Source organism: Oxyura jamaicensis, chromosome Z, assembly GCF_011077185.1.
Source record: "Oxyura jamaicensis isolate SHBP4307 breed ruddy duck chromosome Z, BPBGC_Ojam_1.0, whole genome shotgun sequence".
In the NCBI taxonomy this organism is placed as follows: Eukaryota; Metazoa; Chordata; class Aves; order Anseriformes; family Anatidae; genus Oxyura; species Oxyura jamaicensis.
Genome location: NC_048926.1, coordinates 71578305 through 71604837, shown reverse-complemented (window position 1 = coordinate 71604837; position 26533 = coordinate 71578305). Strand labels below are relative to the sequence as shown.

General features: G+C 38.9%; 1 protein-coding gene across 18 annotated transcripts in view; it reads right to left on the bottom strand.

Annotated features, from left to right (window-relative positions):
- The window catches only part of ELAVL2 (ELAV like RNA binding protein 2), a 96475-nt gene that overhangs the window by 43864 nt on the left and 26078 nt on the right, over positions 1-26533 (bottom strand). For 7 of the 18 annotated variants that reach the window (XM_035309544.1, XM_035309543.1, XM_035309547.1 and 4 more), the window contains 2 exons: positions 6888-7003; positions 4218-4458 (listed from right to left, as the gene is read on the bottom strand). In XM_035309544.1, the coding sequence (XP_035165435.1) occupies positions 4218-4458; positions 6888-6965 (319 nt within the window). In that variant the 5' untranslated portion in view covers positions 6966-7003. The remainder of the gene's footprint in view (positions 1-4217; positions 4459-6887; positions 7004-26533) is intronic. The other 11 variants (XM_035309548.1, XM_035309553.1, XM_035309556.1 and 8 more) reach the window with 3 other exon arrangements.

The window sequence follows — 26533 nt, the reverse complement described above, 5'->3', positions numbered from 1 at the left end:
GAAGGGACTAGTTTTCAGCTCCTTTTTAAATCTTCATTAATAGGGGGGCTTAATATTTCTGCCTTTGGTACAATGACAGAACAGCTGTCAAGTATTTTAATTCTTGCTCAGAACACTGTTTTCCTATTACACAAGTACATCTCAGTACTGCTATGAAAGATGCCCCAACAGCAAGTCATGCCTGTGAACAGGTTATGACTAGTAGATGTTTCTTTCACTTCAGCTTTCTCCTCACAGCCAAACCTTTAGATGAAAAGGAGTAATGGGCACAAACTTTATAGCTCCTTGCTGTGTTAAAGAAATATTAGCAGATCATTATATTGGGGTATGTCTGGGACTCTGACACAGCCTGCCAATATGTACAGATTGATTAGCATTCCTTGTTTTCTTCCTAAGAAAGTGTTTCATTGCTGTGAAACATTTCATCTCCATGTTTAGGATCATTCATCCATGTAGACAGCGCAAGATCTCTTAGCATTCCTGTAATGTCTTGTAGCTGTCTTGCAGGCTTGGCAAACAGCTCTTAGTTCTAGCATATCATGTGTGAAGTTTCCCTTCCCAAAGTGGCCAGAGGATGCATCTGATACTGATGTGGACCACAATTTAGAAAGTCAGAGACAGACCAAAGTTTTGTCCCATATCAATTCTTACTTGCAGTTTGGTCTGTGTGAAAATTTGTTTCAAATTCTACACTCTCACAATCTCCTCATCAATTAAAGAGTATTCAAAGTTCTTAATTTATAATGAACTTTGTTTTGGCACAGGAATTAACAAGGTAATTTAAAATTCATCTCAAGTTTCCTCTTAATCTCTGATCTAAACTGTAGAGAAAGGAAAATTTGTTCTCCAAACACTCCATATAAAACCTGAAGACGAATGAGAACAGGCATGAAACTAAAGTGTTCTCAACCCAGTATCCACTAACACAAGGTAATTTTGCTCCAAGGCCGCTTAAATCAGACATATGGCTCCCAGTGCAGTTATAACATCAAATAACTCATTTCTCATTTATACGAAAACCTTACGGAACAAGACTGAACCAATGTTTTTGCTAGTAGCCAAATAAATGCTTCAAAGCTGAGGAGCTGCTATGATAAATGCAAACACCATCTCTTTCTCCAAACAGTTCCAAAGCTGGAGTTGTCACCAACTAGAATGTAATTTAAATTCAGGATCCTTCTTATGCAACACTAAGCTACACAGAGGCATCACACCTTCAAACAAGGTGTGCAATTAAGTTTTCCTCCATTCTATTCCCAGGCAGAGTCTTTCTGACAAGAAGTAGCAGCAATGTGAACATCCAGCATATAAGACATCAGAACCATCATGTAAGGATATGGGTAATTTGCACATCCATCAGTAAGACCTTGAGGCTCACTTCTATGTGCTTGCAGCTGTCTCTTAATTGGGAGAAGCATATAATCCCTAAACAACTTTGTTAAGGAATGCTAAATAAGTGAACTCAGATCTACAAGATCGGTAAACAGCTTCAATAGCCATCCTACAAATAGATGAATAGTTTTATCTTTCAATTCTTGGAACGAAGTGTCAGGAAACAGCTAACTAAAGGGGCTTTATTTTAAAGCACTGAAGTCATTACCTACAGAAAAGATAGGCTTGTTTACTTCATTGACCAGCCTTCAGCTGAAGGCTGCAATGTATGGCATAAGCCCACCCTAGTTTCTTTGGCATCCCCAAGCACTTTGGGTGTTCCTCACAGTTACTGGAAGGGGTTGCTGTAAAGTTTAGAAGCAAAATCAACCCAGCAGTGGTTTCAGTAGCCAAAGCTACTGAATACTGTGCTGAAGCATGGTATCTCAGATTGCTACTTAAGGTCTCAGAGCAAGACATATGGAGTATGCTAGACTCTAAGATCCAAAGGGAGGTAAAACAACTTTCACCCAAAGGCACAAAAAGCAGACTAAGTTAGAAAGAAGCAGTGTTGGGCTTTGACCAACCTCTTAGTTTGACCCATTTTGTGCCACTGCATGGTCCCTATGGAAAGGGTAAATTGTCAAACGTTATCAAATGAATAGTCATGAAGTACAACATAGTGAGTTGACCAAGACAGATGGATCCCCTCTGGCAGGATTTTAAAAATCATCCTCTTCAAGAAAGATTACCTAGTTTGGGATAGATTTGCTTTCAAATTAACAAATATAAACTGTATGTAGTATAGTCACTTGAAAAGACAAAATCCCATTCCTACAGTCTCAGAAATAGAAATACAGCATCACGTCTCTAGGCCTGAGCCTATTTATTTCTCCTTCTCTTTAAGTATCTTATAAAGTAGAAACTAAAGCAAGCCATAGAACTAACTGATGGTTTACAGAGCTGAACTGCAGGAGGCCCAAGAAAGTAAGGCTTGATTACCCACATTGTGACACAGAAGTGTCACAGAAGTGTAGTTTGTCAGCTGAAGTGTCTATGGGTAAGAATAACCTACAACCACAAGTAACCAATGCTAAGAACATTCATTTAGGTGTAACCACTTATCCTCACACCATGCACAAGTAAAACTCACTGTCACAAGCACTGCCTACAGAATGCAGAGAATGATTACAAAAAAAAATCTCAAAAAGCAAAAGGGAATTATTCAGAAGTAACACAGGTGTCTTATCAATATTTTCTACTTATTGCATGTCAGCAGGCCTTTGGTATGATCACTGGCAATTAAAGCATTTTCTGATATTCCAAGGTAATGCCTGTGGCTACAGTCAGTCTCACTGCTGCCCATTTATCAGGCTAGACAAATTTAAGAGAAAACCCTAACGTAGCCTAATCTGCTCACCCTTGCCAGATGCAGTTGAAAAACACTGGAAAAACTCCCCTCATTTTGTTGCTGGATTCCTGCTTAAACATCACCCTTCCCCACAGTAGCACCTGCACTGACATAGGAAATGCTGTTAGAACTTTTCTGCCATTCTGGCACAGAAAATATATTATCAGAACAAGAGAAAAAAGCACATACTCCATGCCAACGAAGTCTGATGTTGGTGCCAGAACTGCCTGAAGGTTTTCAGGCCTCAGCCCCCACTATTCATATATGCTTCTGGGTAACATCTCTCCAACACATCCAAGGCATCAACATCAATATGCGTAGAAAGGGCTGAAGCCCCACACAACCTGTATCAGGCTAAAGCTTGTCTCTTCTCATGTCCCACTATTGCAGCCCTAGGAACATAGTCACAAGAAAGTTTATTTATTGTGAGCAAAATGATCATGTTCTGCACTGCTTTTCAGTAGTAAAGTATTAGCTTCCATCCCTTAAGCCATGGAGAATATGTAGCCTCCAAGAGTAGTTTGGAACACAAGCTAACCAGTACATTCAACAGCTGTAGCCGAAAACTTAAGATATGCTCTTGAAAGCTAGGTATCTGGCAACTAAAAAAAAAGAGGCACGCAATAGAGTACTAAGTCAATATTTCTGAATAAAAATAATGAAATGTCAACATAAACTGTACAATGTTTTTTACTCTGACAGAGCTCAGAGCTGACAAATGTAAATGAGACAGACTGAACTTTGCCAATCATCCTTTCATTTGGCTTTTAGACTGCAGTCATCCATCTGGTAGTTCTTTCAAAGTTAAACAACTGGTCTAAATACAAGTGCTCTATGCACCAGCTGTTGCTAAAATAAAGTACTAACAGAAAGCTTCACTCTGCAGTCTCATACTGTACAAACACATACTGCTCTGACAGCACAAATCAATTCAAGTGTGTATCCTAAAGAAATGCAGAAGTGCTGCAATGCTAAAGCCGCTTTACCCACAAAGCTAAAAAAAAGTAGTCCACCCTTCTTCAAAAGGGTACCACATTAACTCCCTGCATCCTTCAAAAAAATAAGTTTTGTATCAGCCAGGCTAACAAAGTCGCATCTGCATTGAATAAAATTGAGTTGAATAAAATCTCAAGTGAGACTTGTATAGTTATCTGCTTTTCTGTATCTAAATATTTTCAAAGACTCAAAAGCTCAGAAGAATTAAGTGCCCTGCTAGCATTTACAGAACTCATATACAGAATTGGATGAAATATAGGTATATAACTTTTTGGTGTGGAATCTAGACAATGATACACAGAAGTTCCTTCTGAATAGCAACATCTGCATTGGTTTCTTCTGAGTATATTCCATTGTTTAAGAGAACTGCAAAAACATCATGTGACAGCTCAGATGACAAGAAACTGAAGACATGCTGAAAATCCCCAAATGCACATACCTGTTATTTTGTCCCTGACAAGCTTGCAGGACTCTATCTCACCAATGCTGCCAAACAGACTCTTCAGCTCCTCTTGCGTCATGTTCTGTGGAAGGTAGTTGACTATTAAATTGGTCTTGCTGTCTTCTGCGTGTCCAGAATCAACTGGTGATGAGCAATTGTTTATGGTGGTTGAACCATGGGCTGTGTTATTGCAAGTTGGTCCATTAGACAGCTGTGTTTCCATGGCAGCGATTACCTGCTAAAAATATAGAAAGCAAGAAACAAAAATTCATATTTCACCCTGTTATGGAGAATCCAGATTAGAATCTAAAAGAACTGTCACTATGCACAAGTGGTATTGCCACGGCCAGATAGTGCTTCTACATGCAAAAACAATACTGCATGATTTTTAACTGTTAATCAAGTAAACATTTTAAAAACTTGGAGGCAAATCAAGTCATCGCTAAAATCTTCTAGGGCTTATTTCAGTGAAATCAAGAGCCATAACTTAGTTTGTATCCTCCCCCATCCCCTTTCACTCAGGGCATCACAGCCTTTCTAGTATAGAAGTTACCAAGCACTGTTGCAAGTCCTTGTTACCAAGGGCTGTTGCAATGGTAATCAGTACTATTAACTTAAGTGACAACTGCAATGTGAAGTGCAGTTTTTCAAGTATTTGACTTTTTTGGTTATTTTCAAGACAGGTGAGTGTTAATTGTATCTTGACCCTGTCTCTGATAGTACTAGAAAGCAAGATTAGTAATTTAAAGAGATGTTCGGAGATGTAAATGAATATGCTGGGATAGAAAACAAACACTTCCTTGATAACCTCTAGGTCAACCTTTTGCTACCACAGTTTGGCAATCAGGTTCTAAATGTATTTTATTTGATTAAACTGCCAATTTCTGTTAATCACCTCTTCCTTCCTCTGCACCCTGAAAGCTGTTAGATTTGATACTTTAACTCACTCTGTTAGACAAAAGAAGTGAGCAATCACTACCCCAGAAACTCCTGTGTTTTACCCAAAAGTAACTGACTGTATGATTTGCAAACATAGCAGCAATCATCTGTGGAGAAGAGTCAATAGTTGCCCACATGTTACCCACATGTTCAAAGGCTCTCTGCAATCACTTGCAGTCAATGAATGCTAACAGCTGTTAAAGTGTTTTTTTAATGGCAGTCTAACATCCAAGGCTTGGATAACCTATCTTGTAGGAGACCAGCTATATAAAAACAAACCTCACAAGAAAATTCTATGTATATTACCCACTAACAGATCATTTACTCCAGAAGCAAGACTCATCAAAAAGTTTAACTAAAAATCCAGTTATCAGTGAAATCCAACCTCATACTAGGATATCTAGAAAAAGATCTCAAGCAAGAAAGCCTACTATAAAATCCCTGCTACAAAATCATAGAAATTAACAGGCTGGAAGAGACCACTGGAGGTTATCTGTCCTTACACCCCTGTTCAAAGCAGCATATCCAATCATACATACATAAACAAGTGATTAGGCCAACTGTACTCAATGAGTTCAAATCTGAATTTCCTGAACACATGAAAGGGAGGTTACAGCATTTGAAATGAGTTCAGACATGCCTGGAAAGACATTTCCATGTTTTGTATACAGAATGATTTTCCTAGAGGCTACTTCAGCACAAAGCAAGAAAAGGAAGATGCATCTATTAAGAATGTTTTATATAAAAATGTGATCTGATTTTCCTGAGGAGCTACCACTAGATCACCAACATTTTCCTCCCTTGTGAGGAACTTCAAGGGGGTAACCTGCTCCTGGAACTGTGAGGAAACAAGGTTGCTGAAAAGATGGGAAAATAGATTATCCCAATTAAGATAAATTACTCTTCAGAATAACAGTGTATCTGGCAGATCTGGTAGCCACAAATGCTGTGCTCTGACTGAAGCTCTGTACAATTGATTTTTTCCCCCCTTTATCAAATTTTAAGTCTGCATTGACCAAAATTAGAAGGATTTAGCAAGGACAGACAATCCTATCTTAATTGCACATTTATTTTCATGTTCAGGTGGCAAGAATCCTATCTTAAGCCAACATTCAAGTGAACAGCTGCAGTAGCCTGTGTGTGCTGAAATTACAGCATTTCCCAGCTATAGAACCATCTGCTCTGGATAAAGAAATACTAGTATGTTTTACAAATAATGCATACTCCATTGTTAGGTTGAATACAACTGTTCATAAAACCCATGCCACATCTTCAGCAGTTACTGAATTATCTTCTGCCTTGAAAGATAGTGTGGAATAGATTTACAGTTTTTAAACAATTTCCTAGAATAAGACTTGTAAATATATTTTGAAAAATAGTAATCAAATACATAGTATACAGTTTTTTAAAGTTACTGCAATTTAGTATTCAGACCATACCAAAACAATTTTAGTACAATACTACTCTTCATTTATCCACTGGTTATTTTGAATTATCACTAAAATCTAATTGACATTGGAAGAAAGGCAAGCTCTGCAGTATAATTTCTACAGGAGATCACCATGTAATAGAAATGTTGTCATGGTACACTACTGTGCTCTAGGCCCTGACAGAGTAGGGACACAACCTACAGCCTGTAACGCAACATAGAAGAGAGTTAGCGTTCCAAATGGGAGATGAGAGTTTGGTATGGCCTCAGCACTATTAACATGTAAAAAAGTAGCCTACATAATTTAATAAAAATCCCACAGACCCCAGTCCAAGGCTCTGCTGCCCACGAACCACTTCTAAGCAGAGAAGCCACATCACACAGTCTGACTGCCATGTTAGTTTGGAGTTGCCGTCTGCAATATGGACACAAAAAGTACTGTATGTTAGATTAGCAAGATAATGCAACAAATCAGTTTGTACAAATTTACAGTAATTGCATTTATATTCCCAGCACGTCCACGCAGTGGGGCTTAATTGAATTTGAGGCAATTCCAATCTAATCTTTCCAAATTCAGTTCCAAAATTATTATTATTTTTTTTAAATGAACTAGGGTGCTCATTTTTAAGAGATAGTTTAAAAAATAGCAAAATCTATTACCTCTGCATCTACCCTGGGAATTAACACATGAACCATACCGTAACTAAAATGACTATACCACAGCAAATATATATTTTTTTTAAGTCTTCAAGATGGAAAGAGGAGGAAAGAGGAAATGCAGTGAATCAATTTTCCATTAGCCATGTAAAATGACCGTGCACCACTGAAAAACAGCTCATCTTACATGCTTTTCCCAGCCCACAGATACAGAAGAAACTACTTTGTACTTCGATCAAGTTCATTACTAAAATCCAGAATTAAAAATGGAGTAAATTAAAGTTTTGCAGAGAAGGCGTTCCAAAAATTTCCCTGCAACAGCCCAATTTAAGAGTACCACTGGACCTGCAAGTGGCAGTGGTGTCAAGGATTTACCAAAGAGAACTGGGGAAACATATCAGTGAAGTAGTTCAAAATGGCATTTTCATGTACAAGCACGTTGTTGTAGTTTGTTTTTTTAAAAAAAAAAAAAAATGAAGGATTGTTGCAAATCCAGGTGGATTTGAATTGAACAATGCTAAGAGGGTAGCAAAAAAAGCTAATGGGCCATTTGCTGCTGATTACAACTAGTCCAGATGTTAAATATAACCACAACACTGGCAAGAACAGGAAGACTTGCCACAGTTTGAGACTGATATAAATCCAAGAGACTTCTTGCCTCTGGTTAGCAGATGAGAAATCTAAACAGTGAATTTAACTTGATTAAAAAAACTCAGACTTTGGAAGATTGCTGCACCCAGGGTTTATAAACACATTTCTCAAAACAACTGTTGCCATTTCAAACAGTCTGTTTGTCTTCATTGCAACTTGCTACCAAAGTCTGTCTGGTTAAACGGCTTGACATCAGGACTTCATTCCTAATTTAGGTTGATATCAAGACCTTTAATCTTATTTTCTCATGCAGAACTCTGAGTCTGTAGTATGAGCTGTAAGCCATTTTCTATGGTCTCAAACCAAAACCAATTCCAACAACTTCTGAAGCACTTCACTGTACACAGGCAACCATGTTTGACAAACTTCTTACTATTGGAAAAAAAATCTCAAGTGACTTCTGCCAAGTCTAGACAAGTTTTATTAAGGAAGCTGCATTAAAATATCAGTTGAGAATTGCTGTTCTACAGACTGTAGAGATGTGTTTAAGACACTTGTGTCTATGTGTCTCCTAGCAAGCCTGCATGACCTAGCACAGTATTTTCACCCTGCAGGCAATGGGCTGCAGACAGGAAGCTCCTACAGGAGAGCCTACCTGGGTGAACTTACACTGCACTCACCAGAGACTGTACTAAGCCCAAAGAGCATCCCAGCACCTTTCATTTGAAGTACTTTGTTTCCATAACACACCTATCTTCATTGAAGAGCACCACAGGACACAGCAGTGTACCCCTCTAACTATCACCATCACATCTCAAAAACAAGTCCCATTCCACCAATTCTTTCACCGCTTTTGTTACTTTTAAAATTACAAAGAACGCTTTTTTATATCTAATGCAGAAAAAGTTTTTACGTTTTACCTTATACTTTCACTTGACATGAAAACTAAGTGATATAGCTAATTATGACAAAAAACAAGACTTTTTAAAAAACTATTTCCAAGCTAGTACTGCACTTTAAGATTAAAGTTGTAGCATTCTGACAATCTGTACTGTGAATAATTCCCAAGAAAGCCAAAACACTGACCTACTGGAAATCATTGGTATTCGGAAGAGACCTAAACAGATTGACAGTGGAGAGAATGCATTTCAGATTACTGCAACAGCTCAGCAATCACTGTATTCAAACCTAGGAAAGTCCGTAACCTCAGGAAACAAGGCTTCATTAAAGAAATTCAAGATCACCTTGCAATGAAGTTGAAAAAGGATTTCTGCTTTGTCTCTGCAGTCCCTGAAGAGGAGGAACCAATATTGCTGAATTCACCAAACAGTAACCGGTTCCCTTTGTTAGCATACAGTATATTGGAGCCATCTACCTTTAAATAAATCTGCTTTTAATTTACAAAGCCAGTTACAATTTCACATCTAAGCAGTCTTAAAAGCTGTCCGTGGTATTAACAGAATCCCAGTTTCTAATTAGCTCCAGTTCAATTAAGTCATGAAAACAGTTTGTATGGCAAAGGTGTTTTTTTAAGACCAAACATCAGGAATTAAAAAGCCATATGCTTCAAAGTGATTAGTCCTTCTTCCCATAGAACAGTTACAGTTATATCAACAGGAGTGCTTTAGAAAATAAAGCAAAGCTAGCAAGACAAAGACCATCAATATAATATTATTGGGCTACTACTCATTTTCCCTGAAAAATAGGTATTTTGGTATGCAGCATCTTTTCAATACTTCCAGGATTCAGCCTCAGCTACCATGTCCTGCTGGGCATGAGCTGCTGAACTGCTGATGAGGTGACAAAACCATAGCATTCAGACTGCTGTCATCACTCCAGCTGCACTGGATAGAGAAGCATTTAGGCCTTTTGGCTGGAGATCCTCTCCTACCTGTCTGTATTCAGATCTTTTCACCCCATCACTGAGGGGGAAAAACATTTCATATGCATTTTATATAGAAAAGTTAATTCTACTTACAGATGTTAAGAATCATGGAACAGATGCTTCCACTGATTAAGCTGTATACTTCTATGCGATATCACTACATAAAGGTGATTACAGATAAGCAGATGTCATAATACACAATATATAAAAAGATTTTGCTTTCATAATGCCAAGTGGCAGAATGAGCAGAGCCCATGGATGAGAACAATGTCCTTTATGCCTTCCAAATATGAAGGTCTGAAAGTCTAAACCAGAATTTTAGTCTCATCTTGTAATAAAGTTGTTTTTTTAAAAAAAATCTCTGGTCTCCTTTAACAAAGGTTTTACTCCACCTACTTCAACACACAACAGTAATGACAGCTATTTAGCAAGGCTAAATCGTTTGTCTGCAGGGAGTATTGCTCAAAACCTTAAACAAACAGGAAAAAAATCATTATTTGAGGGCTTAGTGAAAGTCAATATGCCCTGACATATCACAGAATCTGATTTTTAATTTAAAAACAGAACTCAGCAAAAAATGTACTTCCAAAAATATTTAAGTGCAGTGTTATTTGTACATTGAAGACCTGAAATTATTAGTGTTTCCTCTTAACTGTTTTTTTTTTCTTAATCTTTACTGGAGTATTAATTTGACAAGCTTTTTTTTCTTTTGAATAGTTAACTATCCTTTATGTGGCTGCATGAAGACTCATCATTCATTCATGGACACTCACAAAACCTGTATAAGGAGAGACAATGCAGACTGTTGAATTCAGCATATGCCAAGAACCTTTACACAGGCTGCTAGAACATCCCAAACTTCATGGGTAAAGGCACATGCAGGCCAGAGGGCAGCTCTTCAGGCAACAACCTTGCTTTTCAGAAAAACTCACCACTAATGCTTTCAAGTTTCCCCGCAGGAAGGGTAGTTATCAAGGAGAGCTTGGTGGTTTCTCTGATATCCAGAAGTAACACCACAGATTGTGCTTGGTGAGTCTGCACAAGCAGGCTAAACAATCCCAACTTTGTCTGTGGTTTAACTAATTTTAGAACACCACAGATCAGCATTTCTCCATTAGCAACCCTTCCCACTCATGTATCTGTTTACTTCTGTGTTGTTTCTTCCATTATACTATTAACAAATTTGTAGCACAGACAAGATCAGTGAACTACTCCAACAGAATACTCATTTAGCACAAGAGAACACAGCCAGTAGAGAACCTTTTGATTTATGCATAAGTTATGAAGAACTTTTGATACAATATTAATAAAAGCCCCCAAAAGCTCAAAGAAAACTTGGGATTAGCTTCTGATAATAAGGCACTCTCAAAGTTTTCAAGTAATTTAAGTTATTAATGTAAACATGGGCAACTTTAGGACCAGAAAGGAGAGTGGTCACTATCTAACAGTAAAAAACTAACCATGTACCCTCTCTAAGATGACTGGTTTAGAGGAGAAACCTTACCACATTGGCTCTGGTATACATAGCTGAAAAAGTAGCACTGCTGAACTACACCTTGGCCTCACTCAGCAAAGGCAAGGTGAGAATGAGATCAAAGATCCAAGATGGATATAAAAAAAGGCATATGGAATGTAAACAAAAGGATTTTAATTCATCCTTCTGACTGATGCTGAAGAAACTCATCTGTAGAAGCTTTGGGCAACAACAAAGAAGCAGCTAGATAGGTTTGCCCATTCCAGGTAGGCAATGAAAAACCATGTGAACAGTTCTGGATAGTTGAACAAAACACTGACATCAACACAGGCATAAAGTCCACTACCAGGAAACAGGCTAACAGCTCTGGTAACAGCACTAAAAAGAAAGGTCATGTCATCTACTGAAGGTTAAAAAAAATGGGGAACACTAAAAATGTGTACCTGAACTAGAGAAGTGTCTCCACATGTGAAGCAATGCTTTTGGAAAGTTAGTGATCTGTATAACCCCAAGAACCTACCAGCTGCTCTAAACAACCTTGTCACACTAATGCAGCTACCACATGAAGAAAGAAACCAGCATAACAGATTGGTAAGTAGCTCTGAAAAAGCAGCAAAAGTACAAGGTGAAGACACTGCTTGACAACAGTCTGATCTGGAGACCACGCAGGAGGCTCTGCAATTACTGCAATTACTGCAAAAACTGCAATTACTGATTAACTGTTGTGGGAGAGGTATGCAGGGCAGTAAGAGATACCTCAGAAGTCACACTAGAAATATCAGCACTAACACTTTTCTCTAACACCTGCACTCTGTTAAGTGACCAGTTCATGTGAGACTGATAAAGTGAAATTATACATTCCTAATGATTCAGGTCAATCTAGAGACATAGCCACTTCTAACAACGTAAGTATTTATTCCCAGAGCAAGAAAGCCTCAACATTAGCTGACACACAGGATAAAAGAGCCCAACACAGAACTGTACTTTTCACTGCTCTTCCTGCTGAAGAAACTTCAGGCCAGCTGAGGACAAACGCTTACATTTATTATATTCAGAATCTTTGCTGAATGTCAAGTTGGGTCTGCCTAAGCAAAACCAGTATTATGGATGTGAGCTTAAGTTCCACCAAAATTATCAACAGATTACACAGTACAGACATTCAGTCCTGGAACAGATCACGAACCTCAAACAAGCCGGGAACAGTATCAGGCTTGATCAATGCTTTGAATAATACTTATTTAAAGCAGAGGATACACTCAGACCTTTCAACTGTATACCACCACCCAGAATATCGTGGTAACTACAGAGGTGATTTTGCTCTTACTCATTTAGCCATTGGCCCATGCTGTCTTGTGCTGCTCCCAGCCTCTAGCAAAACACTGAGGCAAAGCAATCCTGTCACATGCATACACATTCTGCAGTAAGTTAAAACTTGAGAAGTCTCTTACTGCAGACATGTCTCTTCAGCCTTACACAAACATCTGCAGCCCTCTTGAGCCTGCTGTGAATAAACAAAGAGAGAAACCCAGAAGAAGACTCAGTGGGGCCAAATAAGACAACCTGGGCTCTTCAAAGACATGTATCATCCTGTTATCTTGATGGGTTTTCGAAGTCATCATCCTCTTTTAGACAAACAGTTTCTGCTCCAACTAAACTGGCTGGGATGCTCAATACAGTTTCTGAGCATTTACTTTACCCTTTGGTTTGGACTGTGAAACACACATGCACTTGAAAGTTCACGCCCCACTGTCAATTCCAATAGCTGAGGCTTTACTGACAAAAGCTACTTGTGTTTACCAATAGCCAGGAAAAAGCAGAACAGTTTTGTGTGACACAAGAAACAATCAAATTGAAAAGAAAGTTAACAACCTCAAGAACAGCTTCTTTCTGATGAGGAAGGCATGCATATAGACAGTGGCAAATGGCCCTCAAGTAACCTCCCCCTCCTCTCCCTGGAGGAGATCATGGCAGAAGGTTTTGTCCCTCACACTTCCCATCTCCAGCAGTGCAACAGGGCCAGGGAAACTCCTGCACCCCTCCACTTTTTCCACAACAGCAGGTTGAACAGCAGCAGAAAGCATCTGCCAGGATGCTTTTGGTGGCCTCAATCGCTGGGGACCTGACAGAGCCATGCTGTTACTGCCCACACCTCTCTGCTCTGAAAATGGTACCAATCACAACATGTGTGCAACATGTAGAGGCATCAAACATGGATTCCCACCAAAAAAGCATGCACCATTACATACACCCATAGAAGCAAGTTGCTTTCGTCCTGGAATGCCTTGAGATGTCTAGGATAATGGCTGAAATTAAAACTGAAAGGTGAAGCTGCAGGAGGTATAGCTTACTCCTAGACTAACAATTTTAAGAGGCTGAACAAAAACCACTTCCTCCTTGAGAACCATAACAAGGGAAAAGCAACTTGAGGAATCAAAATTATCCTTTCTAAACATGAAAACTAAAAATGCCAGTTTTTTTCCTTTAAAATTCACCCTAAAGCTAAAAGGAAAATAAAACCAGCCTTGCTTTATGCTTTGCTGCTACATCTTTACACAACTACTTCAATGCATTTATTTTAGCTGCTGTATTTTTTTAAAAAAGTTTTCGTCACTGGTAGAAGACCTAAAAATAGAGATGTGTCACGATTTGACTAGAGCTGGCCAATTCCCCCAGATTCCCCCAGATTGTGTGTGTGTGTGGGGGGGGGGGGGGGGGGAGATTCTACTCCCCCAAATGGGCATGGGGGTAGAATCAAAGCAAAATGGACACTGCTCAAACCAAAACACTTTTCACTCTGTATTTCTTCCCTCTTAGAGCCAAAAGATGTTCCAACTTCACCTAGAGCTGTGAGGCTCCCATTACCTTGCTTCTGAAAAAAAAAGATCTATTGAAAATGTACAGAAATGCAGTAGTGAAAACTTCAACAAGCCATTCTTTTCAGAAAATTCACAATGAATGTGAACAAATACAGCTAAAGTCAGACTCTCCTTGCATTTTACTCTGAATGTCTATTACAGATTAAAATTATTTAGTCTGAGTAGCATTCTTTATCACCTGAAGTTAATAATGACTTTTAGTTAATAATCACTTTTAAGAAAAACAAACTTAAACACAGCTGTGATACTCCACCCTGCCTGCTCCAACAGGAGTAGGGTATCACTGCAGTCCCATGAATGCAGACTTCCACAGTAGCAGATGAAGAAAACTTCATTTCTTAATCCAGATATACAAGTAATGAATAATGCAACACAGATATGACAGGACAGATCCATATGCTGCACTGAGGTGACTTATGCACATTTTCTTTTATTTGTATAATCCAACTAAAAATGCAGAGAGATAGTAATTTTCCTATTTTAAAATAATCTTGCACTTAAGAGTATGATTTCTGTGCTGACTCAAGTCTGCAGCTTTGACCTTTATGGATGCGAATTACTATACAAACAGAAATTCAAACACAGAAGCAGTCAAGATGCCAGAACCCTTTGTTAAGTCTAAGAATTAGATAAATCATCATTAGTACTGATATTATCTCATTCTGACCAGAAAATATTACATTTCTGGGGCCACGTGGCTTCCACACACTTCAGCTTTCTCTTAACCTTTTGCTCATTGAGTCATATCTAATTTATCTTCCATCTCTAGTGTTATCTAGTTACTTTAATTTCCATGAAACTAAATGCTACAAAATTGACTGAAGATGCCCTTGCTCATTATAGGCTAACCTGAATGTTGCTTTTTTATTCTTATGCTGTATGATTTCACGCAGTACCTTAGATGTTACATTCAAGCCTATTAGAACTTCCATCTGATATATTTGTGCAATAGACATTTCTATTATCTATGTCCAACCCACTAAAATTGTATATACAAGTTATGAAATCTAAACATAATGGCAAATTCTAGGTTAGTTCATTTTCTAATGAGTTTTGAAAGGCTGACTTAGCTGTATTAGGAGATTTCTGTGTCAAAAGCCTGAAGCAATACCCCATTTCATAGTAACATTAATTATACACCTAAAATCACTATCTAAAGAAACAGCCATCAAGGACATGCAACACTGCTGAGCTCCGAAGTATGCTTAAATGTATCTTTCCTAATTCATGTCATGCTCCTGTGCACATCTTCAAACTTCAATTCTGAAGGAAAAGAATTGATCAAAAAGTTGGTGAGAAGTACAGGACAGCATGAAAGCAAGAGCAAAGTCAATCCAACAGCACACAGCCCTGAATACCTAAACTTTCCTGCTTTTGTGAATGCACATCAAGGGCAAGGAAGATCTCTATGCCCCACCAAAAACCTCTCTGTAACACATCCTACAGGATAAAAATGAATCTGGCCAGAGAAGTAAGACATAAAACAGAACAGATTTTTACTTTAGGAACATCAACAGGTGGAAGATATGATGCTAACACAATCTGACCTTGTTTCTTGCAAGGGATAACCTACATGTTCTTACTTGGTATTTCACTGAGGCCATGCACTGACTCTGAAGCATGGGTGGGCAGCTCCTTTCATCCAGCACCCACACTTGCAATGAGGAAGTTAAGACCTTGTTCCTCTCTACCACCTTTTATTGCAGACCTGTCAAACCCAAACTGACCTTTCTCAAGTGCTGAGTACCTCAAATGCCATGGTGGACTTACGGTGTGACATTCGTCTGACATGGAGACAGAAACCTGAATTTGGAAGCTTTGCTCTTTGTTTCATTATGAAGTACTTTCAAAGCAGCATCAAGTCCACTTTCACAGGGTGATTATACCTCAGGGAAGGTATAGGAACAGAGGAACAGAACATCTTGCAAAGCAAGGGCATCCATAAATTACTAGTAATGACTTCTTTCATTTGAAATAGCACGTGTCTTCCCTCCTAGCACTTACACCTTGCAAAAAGATGATGGTGGTTTATATTGAATTTCCTGAGGTATGTGGTGCCTGCAGATCTGGAGATACACTTCATCACTAAGTCAAGAATGTGTTTTACTACAGCAGGAAAAATCATGAAAACTAAGCACTGGAGACATGCTCACAGCAGACCAAATGAGTCAATGCCATGGAAAATTCTTAACAAAAGCTACTGTCAGTATTAAAGGTCTTGCAGGTATCAGATGTGGCTCCTCATACTGTCCTGTATGATCACACCTTCCATGAACAGCTTAAAAAGGCATTTACACTTAATTTGAAAGTTCAAATACTACAGGGGAAAACAGATCCCAGTTTCAAAACAGTGACATCCGGATTGTGTTAGAGCAGATTCTTCAATAAATTGTAGTATGTAGCAGCTCCAAGTTTGAAAAAGGCTGCTTCATTAGGTATCAGCATGGTGTAGCTCAAAAAGAAGGCAGGTCTGGAAGAAAACTCTTCTGTTCCACACTTTTAAGACCTGCTGCCTATGTTTTAAATGTGAGTTTTTAGAAGAATATCATAACTAAGAACACAGACAAAAGAAAAAAAACTAACACAGACAAAATATTATTCACATTTGGAAGTGAACTTCAATACTGAGAGGTCAGGATGGACAAAACCTGGAAGGATTCAGTTGATATGAAGTGCTTTATTGTCTCACTGCCAGAAAGCCATGATTTTTCATTTTCACACTGAGTATGAGTAGCTACTTCTATGAACACATTTTTATTTGAAGTAGTATTATCATTCTGCCTCCTCCCCAGTATCAGAGAGCCAAAGCTTATTGGAACTATCTTTCTCCTATTTCTTAACATACAAACCAACATCTCTAGATCCTGAACTCCTAATATCAGTAAGCCACACATCTCTGCCTGAAAGATCAGAACTGTATGTCACTGTCCCATTAAATGGGCAGAACATTTAATAACAGTAGCAAGATTAAGTTATTTTTAAGCTAACTCAGAAGTCAAACAGGAGGGTCATTTCTTCCTTTCACTCTGCAGGGTTGTCACACAATTCTATATTAGACCTTTCAGTCAACACTGAACCTCCAGCCTTCCAAAGTTTGCTTCTTGCTTTGTGATGTTTTGGGGTCAAGAACAGTAGAAAGAGCTCAATTATGTTTACTAGCAACAGCAATAAGAAAAAGGGAATTTAAGGCTCTTTTACTGCAAATCCTATTTAAATACTATATAAAATGTGTGGGTACCACAAGTTACCTTCAAGTCAGCTCTGCAAGACAGTACCTGGGCTCAAAGACCTGTAAGTTCTCAGCCAATGTACAGTGTTAATGCAAAAGTTCTACACCTGCTTAACTCTAGGCAGAGTGCTCACACAAGAAAGGACAAGAGTGCCTAGGGTTAGCAGTGGCTGCATCTGCAGCTGTATAGTCATTTAACTGAAAAAAATATTAACAGAAGAGTGGTTTGAGAGGCATGACAGCTGGTAATTTTAACCACACTAAAGGTGTGGAGCCTGACAATACAAAGACTTACAAAAGCCAGTGTAGGGTAAGGATGGAAAAGTTAAAGGCACAAACCATGAAAAAAATGCTAACGAAGACACTTTAGATAAACTCCCTGTCATTGAGACAGACACAGAGAAAAGGAAAATGGAATCTAGACACCACACAAGTAGAACATGAAAATCAGCACCCTGACACTGAAGACCTTTCATCAAGCATCACTTGACTGATGACCAAAAAAGCTTGCAGTACAAAAATGATTTCTAACTTGCAAAAAGTAGACCAGTAACTGTTGTCTCCTACTTTGTCCAAAACATACCAGAAGCTGGCAACAGAAAAATACCAAATAAGTTACACGTTATTAGTACAAACTTGCATGACTCAAGATGTTGTAAGTTTAGATTTTGCCTTCTTCATAGTGCAAAGAAGCATGCAACTGCTCTTTAAGGATTATATTGTTTGCATACAGACAGCTTACTGGAGAATGGACTCAGCATAGGCAAGTATCAAATTCTCTTATTTCTCTCAGCAGTTTGTGAAGTGGCAAGTTCCTAAAGCAGCAAAACCAACTAAATTTAGTATAGTCTGTCAGAAATGTTATTTCAGTGACAATTATTCAGAAGTAAGTTTTCAGTAAGCTGCTAAAGGCTTAAACAACTGTAACAGAAGCTTGGAACAAACAAGTCAAAAATTAAGATTTAAAGATATATGTTTCACTTGTTTAAGTAAAGGGTCTTTTTTTTTTTCTTGCATTTTTTTCAACTGAAATCTAGAGCAGTAGAAAGAAAGATCAAAAGCAGAACGCCACCCTATCAACCCCTTACTAAGTTCCAAGAAAATTTCTTTTCCTCCTAGTCCTGCAGACAATGACAGCAGCTCTCAAAGCTATATGAGGATTTTATCTAGCTGATGAAATAGCTAAAAATGTTTAGGTACAGAAAGTGCTCAAACACAAAGTTTCTCAAGAAGCAGAGACTGTCCTCACAAAAAAGACATTCCATATGGTAGCTATTTTTAGCCTGTTAAGTATCAGAGGTTAGAGAAATCACATGGGTGTCTCCAAACTACCAGCTCCTCAGCTGATTTTTATCCTTTGCATAAAGGAAAGGCAAGTTGGGATCATTTTTAGAACTGAACTTAGATTCAAAAACTGTACTTCCCCTTCAAAGTACATTCAGCTTCCATAACCTGCAAGTGTTCCTCCTAAGTACTTAACTCAAAAAGCAAGCCTGTACCTTTTGACAAGAATACTTGGAGCATCCAAAGCAGATCAGCTGAGTCATATTTCAGCTGGTTCTAATTTACAGCAGTTCCATCTAATGAATCACAAAAAGCTTACCACTACAATACAGGCAACACAGCCCAGAGCTCATGAGCTGAACACTCTCCAGTTACCAGCTGGCTATCCTCAGCATCAGCTACTCAACCATCTCTACAGTATCACTAAGAATGCAAGGGCAGCAAGACAACACTGCCATATTTGATTATCTCTTGGATACATCACCATGGGAGTATCAGACAAGGTACACTGCCTGGTATGTTTGCTGCTGCTGCAGGTCATGTCTATCTCTCAGTACCTCAAGTACTCACCTGCTTCATGAAATGAAAAACAGCAGTCCTCTGTCCCCTGAGGGTAACTCATACACAGACTTCAATACAGGGATCTGTGATCAGCCATGCTGGAATCAGGTGAACCACCAAGCTGCCTGCAGGATTACCGTAATTATCTTTCCAACAGGAGACTATGGGCAATCTAAAAGTAACAGTCTTGATGCAACTTTGACAAATATTTTTTAAGAACCAAGCAATATACAAAAAAAAAAAACATTTAGGGATTCCCACACAGAACTGTGTACAAAACTTTAAAGAACATGAGTGTACAGTACACTCTAGATCTGTGACTAAACTCAAGATTAAACTTAGACTATATAGACTAAGCTTAGACTATAGACTTAAATGATTTATTCCTGACAGCTGCATTCCTTGTTTTGCAGTAGCATTTAAGGCATGGGAAGATTCACAGATCCACTCTGAGGAGACATGAAAAGAAGGAGGGGAGGCAAAAAAAGCATTTTGTTCCAGGAAGCCTAACAACAAACCCCTTGCTGTTTGTGCTATAGAATGCTTCAAGCTTTTTACTTAATTGCATACTTCCTTTGACTGATTAAGTCAGTATCCTTAAGTAAATCCTTCAGAAGCCCCTTCAGAAGCAAGTCAAGCAAGCTGAAGATGAGGTATATCAACCACACCAAGCTGTAACACAGCAGGAGCAGCACCTTCAGTCCTTCAGCTAAAGAGACAACATATTTCAGAAGCAGGCTGACTAACCCAAAAACTACAGGCCTAAAATTAGAAAGACTATTTCCCCTAAGATTGTTCTTTAATTTCCCTTTTGATTTTCAAAGCACTAAAAACATTTGTTTTATTCAACAGGAGTATCAAAAATCTGAGTTGTGTGGGCAGTTTTGTGCACAATAGAAGAAGGATGTAAAACTATCAGTGAGCAACCACAAGAGGGCAACTAAGATGGTGAAAGGTCTTGAGGGCAAGACATATGAGGAGTGCCTGAGGTCCCTTGGTTTGTTCAGCCCAGAGCAGAGCAGACTGAGTGGAGGCCTCATGGCAGACTGCAACTCCTTCACGAGGGGAGCTGAGGGGCAGGCGCTGAGCTCTGCTCTCTGGGGACAGCAACAGGACCCAAGGGAACGGCATGGAGCTGGGACGGGGAGGGTCAGTTAGGGAAAGGTTCTACACCCAGAGGATGGTCGGACAGTGGGACAGGCTATTCAGGCCAGAGGTCACAGCACTGATCTGCTGGACTGCAAGAAGCATCCGGACAGCGCTGTCAGACATAGGGTCTGGTTTTTGGGTGGTCCTGTGTGGAGCCAGGAGTAGGACTCAATGATCCCTTCCAACTCAGGATATTCCCAGGTTCACAAAACCATCAAAAACTTTGCTGTATGAGAAACCATCCTTGAACAGTAAAGCAGAAACTACTATAAAATGATAGAGTGGAAAAAGCCATCCTTAGTTCCAATATTTAAAAAAACAGTAAGTGGTGCAGTCTCCCAGCTGTCACACCAGTCTGTTACATTCCAATTTACTTATGCAAAGTACAAATTGTTATATTTTTCTACCAAATCCACTATGGTAAGAGGATTAGCTACAGAGACTAACATTACTAGGAAGACTCTTCTCTGAAGCACTGAGAAGAGGTATGACTCTGGGGGTGGAGTTCTGTGGTTACTGAAGACAGGTGGCAGAGAAGAAGCAGCATGAATCTTTCAACCAACCTCAGAAAGGAGAAAGCAGCAGAAGTGATTCAGCTTGCTCAGAGAGCCCACTTGACAAGCAAGTGGAAAAGAGTGGCATCAGCTGTTTTGCAAGTGTATTACAACAGCATTACTTGACCCAGAACAAATTGCAACCATGTAAAGTGGCCTGGCTGATTCTGCTCACCCCTGACTGATGTGCTCCTGGGACTCCTTGCTTCTTCTGGTTTTCAATTAAGTGTTTGCAAGTGATTCAGCAGCACATGATCACAGGAGAATATTATGGAATAAAATGCTCTTTGCCTACCACCTCCATAAGATGAACTCCTTCACCTCACAAATCCCTAACACCGGTGCTCCGCAAGACTGCAGAGCAGTAACAGAGCGTGGGTCAAGTTCCCAGAATTAGTTCAGCACTTGCACAGGTGTTTCCTAAATTCACCACCCAAGTGCTGGAGGATATACAAATAAGAGTTTACTGCCAATGCAGAAAGGGAGAATGAGAGCAGGTTATTCTGCCGCATGAACAAAGTGTGTTGTGGCTCAAAAAAAACTCACCAGAATATACAATTTATTCAGTTAGATCTCATATGAAAACCACATTTCCCCAACTAAAAACCAGGTGCTCCTAATTTTTCTAAACTATACTGGAAACTACATACCCTGCCTTGTATTTGTAACATTTTCAAGTGGAAGCTTCAAAAGGGAAAATAGGAAAATATCCCAAGTCAAAACTGACATACTAATTTGGTTTAGTGTTTTGTGTGATAATGGCAAAATACCACTGGTGAGCTCCAGCACTCTGGGAGCCCTCAGTTACGATCTTCTACTTTCAGGATTTGTGTATTTGGATATTTCAGTTACCTTTTTTTAAAAAAATCAGTTATCAATCCTTACAGACTCCTGAGATGAGTCTGAACAGCTTCAAGAAAATGGCTTTTAGACATACAATAGTACTACTGACAGTCCTGGGAGGACCATCATATCACTGCTCCCAGATAAAGCATGCTTCCATCCAGTCTCAAAATTCTACACCATTTTATACAATACTACTCCTCCAGTTAGAGGGCTTTGTGGGACTTCCTAAACTTGTCTTAGCAACTTTATCCTGTTACTAAATGAAAAAAGGCTGATGTGAGGGAATGCTTAATCCCAATGTCCACCAAAAGTATAGTCACCTGCAAAAAGCAGAATTCAACAAAACCAAATGCATTAAGTGAATTTTAATAAGAGAAGACTTCACAATAAGGCTACAAAATTAATCCTCTAAGTGAAAATCGAAGACCAAAGACCTGCAAGCCTCATTTTGTAGACACCAACCACCATGTTTCAACTTCTCTAGCTGCTCCAGCAATAACATATTTTGTTTCCTAAAGGTTTTCCAAAGTTGAAGTTCAGCTCTGTAAAGTACTACATACACTATTCTCATAATACTTGCCCTAAGAGCTGGAGTATTTTCTGTTTCAATGCATTAACAAAACAAACAAAACTCTGGAAGACTTAAATCAAGAGAAAACAAACAACATTCCCAATGATACACTTTTAAATTATTCCCTTGAAAGATTATTAGAATACAGAGGTATACCTGATTTAGGCTGATGCAAATAGACACTATTACCAAGGAGATACCATCTGAATTTGTAAAGACCCTCACCCAACATCTTATTTCATCCCACCTCTGAAACACTGTAATAGCTTTTTATCGCTAATGCCACACAATGGATCCATTTGTACCTGAGAGCACTGTGCTAAGTTTCACAGCTTCGCAACAACCCCTGACATCTTTATGAGCAGTAAACAGAGACACAAATGATAGGAAAAAAATAAAAAATGCTGTGGTTAACTAGTGCTCAGAGCACTACCAGATGGAGCAGCCAACAGCCCTACACATCCCCCTTCAGGAATTGTTGGTTTGAGAAAACAAGTTACACCTGCATTTCTAACCCACCCCAAAGACAGCTTTCTTCACACCTTAAGTTTTTTTTGTTTGTTTTTAAACAGAAGCCCAAGCCATACAGCATTTGCACAGAAATGGGAAGTCTCAAGCTTGACAGTTATAAACAGCAGCCATTTTTGGGCATCAAAAGTTACTGACAATTATGACAGTCATAGGTTTGTCTCAAATCTAATTAGTGTTCAAGGCAAACCACTTGCATCCTGGCACTGCTCCAATAAACCTTTGCAATGTGGGGCTGTTTATTAAAGCAGTCTTCTCATAATCTTTCATGTACCAGTACCAACTATGCCACCATACTCTGGTAGGGAAATGATCAGGCAAGACACTTTTAAAAGCTTCCTTGTGCATGCTTTCAGAAAAATCACACTTTAAAAAACACTTACGTTCATTAGGAGATTACTGACATTTATAAATAACCAAGTCCAGTCCCTACCTTTATTCTGACTTTTAAGGTAAGTATTTTAAGAGTACCTGCTTCTTTGTAAGTTTCATGCATTCAACATCATGTTTTGACACAGACTTAACCAGCACACTGTGTGCCATACCTGGCTTCTGAATAGAAACTTTATGTCAAAACAGAAATGAAAGTGTGCCAGGCTGTACCAGCGTATTTCACCAGGCCTCGCTTTTCCCAAAATACTACCCCACCCAAACCCTTTTACCAAATCAGTGTTTAGAGTGCCCCCACTGCCATTCACATTTGTTTATGCTGAATCTCTTTCAATACATTAACTCACTAATTTAAACCCTTACCTTCCTCCTCAGCAATCTGTTATGCAGGGATAGCACTGTCTCACAACCAGGAAATCTCATATAATGAATGATTCTCAAGCTTATTAGAAGTGTTAATGGACATGAGGTGCAAAATAGTAACTTTTCCTCAGCTCATAACACTTCATGTTCGTACAGATTGCCAAAGTGCTTTTAAATCCATTTTCTATTCTTTGCATCAGGTTCAGTCCAACTAGTACACAAGACTCAAAGTTTTGGCACAGAACCTAGTTATTTAAACATTGACAGCTATACACAACCTAAAACAGATGGCTAGTTCTCCTGGTGAGCTCAAGACTTAAGAGAAAGATTCGTGCAAGTCTGGATGTGCTCATTAGGCCTGCTTTTCTAATGAATTAGAGAAATTAATGAACCTGACGACTGCAGTTACCATCCTGAAGCTGTAGGTCTGCAGATTTATTCAAAAATACCTCCATACACAGGTTGAGCCCATCTTCTAGCATCTGCTGTTTTGTCTACTTAAAAGAAGCTATCTGAGGCACAGTAAAAGCATGGGGGTTTTGTGTCACAAACCATCCGTTAGGCCAAAAGAGTCCAAGAGCTTCTGTCCAAGTTACTTCACTCTTGGCTTAAACTTTACAAACAGCAACTCCACTTCACAAGGTTCGGTCCACTAAAAGCACTGAAGCAATGAATTTATTTATTTATTTATTTATTGAACTCCTGGGATTTTTCTCATACAAAAGAGCTGTCCAGGATCTATGTCATTCCCTACTAAGTCTCTGCAGAGCTAAAGTGATTAACTCCAACCATCATGTCTTCGGTATACTATACCATTCTATCCCCCAGATCTTGTCAATGCTTACCTGGGCAAAAGGAGAGCTCTTCTACAGTCATGATATTGAAAAGTGCTGCAAAATCTTCTTGGTGAGCTCAGAAATTTACAAAGCTATGATGCTTTGATTCTACTGCCATTACTTGTATTACAATATAGTAATTGCTACTATATAGTAATAATACCATTACTTTTCCTCCATTAGGAATCAGCATTGAAGTTAGGATGAGGCAATACGTGAGAGCATGATTAATGTTAAGAAATTTGGACAGAAAACTAAGATTATTTTTCTAACAAGCAAGTGATCCTTGCCTTTAAAATCCATGGGTTTTGTTCATAACTCAGTTCACAAACATGGAAAACTAGCAGATAGTAGCTGGGATGCAAAACAAAAAAATAGCAAAACCAATAACAATAGCAAAAAAAAACACAGAAAAGGTAAATGCCAGTATGCAATTAGTTTCCAGGGAAAATTATAACGTTATAAATGAAGATTTATTCCATAGATCTCAACAAAAATGCAAGCTTACCAAAAGAAACAGCCTTTTAGTTATTCTAAGAGGTGACTACTGCAACTTCAGGTTCCGCTAGAATCCCAGCACTCCTGCGTGCAGATAAAGCTTTGAGGATCACTTGTTAGCAGTAAAGCCCAACCACATAGGAAACAGGGCTTCCTCTATGGAGTTTGTGAAGTACTGTGCAAATGAAAGGTCTCCTACCCCTAATCCACACTCAGTCAGTTTGCAGAAAGAGTACAGAGACAGCTACAACAGGAGTCCATTGTGAGATACAGCAATAGTTTCTACAGACTCAAAGTTGACAAGCTTTGTACAAACTTACTCAGCCATCAGTTTTAAATCACCAGCTTATTAGATATTTATGTTCAATAATGTACTTTACTCCTCTCTTGCAAAACCAGAGATATTTTTCTGGCAACATCAGTGTAAACTATTGCTTAGAGAGTAGAAGGTTCCTCCCACAAATATTAAGAGAGGGAAGTAAACTCCAGAACTGTATCAGACTGCTACTCTACTGGGGTTTTGACAAGGTTAAAAGATCATCTAGACCTCTTACCAGAGTCATTCTTTGAGGTAAATCCTCAAAACAGGGACTTGGCTGATAACACACATGTAGGACCTACTGAAAACCAGATCTCCAGTAAGTAATTCTTCCCTCTTATGCAACTCACTGTATGGAAAGTAATTATGAATAAAATATCAATTTCAAAAACCAATCATGCACGCTATACCACAGCCAGTCTCCAATTACAGCCTCAAGTCTTACAGAGAAAACAAAAGATAAACCAGCACTGCGAGTTACATCATGGGTATTTCCAGGCACACAGAGCATCCAGTCTCAAGATACTTCCAAACTACTGTCCCAAATGGTATCTTTAAACACAGGGTTATTAATTGCTGTTACATAAGATGGGAAGCACAGTAACTTCTCAGTAAGTCAGTCTAAACAACTTGGTTTGGACATCTCTACTTCTCAACTTTTTGTTGATGACAGTAATCATAAAGCAGAATTTGAAGCAACCAGTAAAGAGAGCTTTAAGCAGTAAACCAGCTTAATCTTAAAAATTAAGCATTATATCCTAATAAAGGGAAAAGAAAAAGCATTGAACTTGTGGGTCTTTTTTTTAGGTGCCAACAAGTAGGCCTATTACACAACACATACTTTAAAAACTGTGGAAGGCAATTCAGCTCAAAAAATTGCTGAAGACTTGAGCCAACTTAAGACAGATTTGGAAAGACAAAAAAGGAACACTGTAGACAGTGGGGGCCTGCTGCTCCATAGGGCATAGAACCTGCTGACAGAGATGGAAAAGGCTGAGGTACTCATCTGCCTTCTTCATCTTGGTCTTTACCAGTAAGACCAGTACAAATACCAGATGCAGAGAAAGAGTGAAGACTGAGCCAGACTCTTCAGTGGCAGAAAAAGAGGTAGTAGGCAAACTTAAATACAGGATGTTCTCTTTAAACATAAAAATTTTCTGCCACAGTGAACATCACCATGCACTGACAGGTCACAGAGTGTTATTCTGGGCAGAGCAAGAAAAATTCAAAAACTCAACCTGGACTTGGTCCTAGACAGATGACCTTGTTTAAAGCTGGGGTTAGGCTGTGTTATAATACAGCTGTGTTATAATACAGCTGTGTTATAATACAGC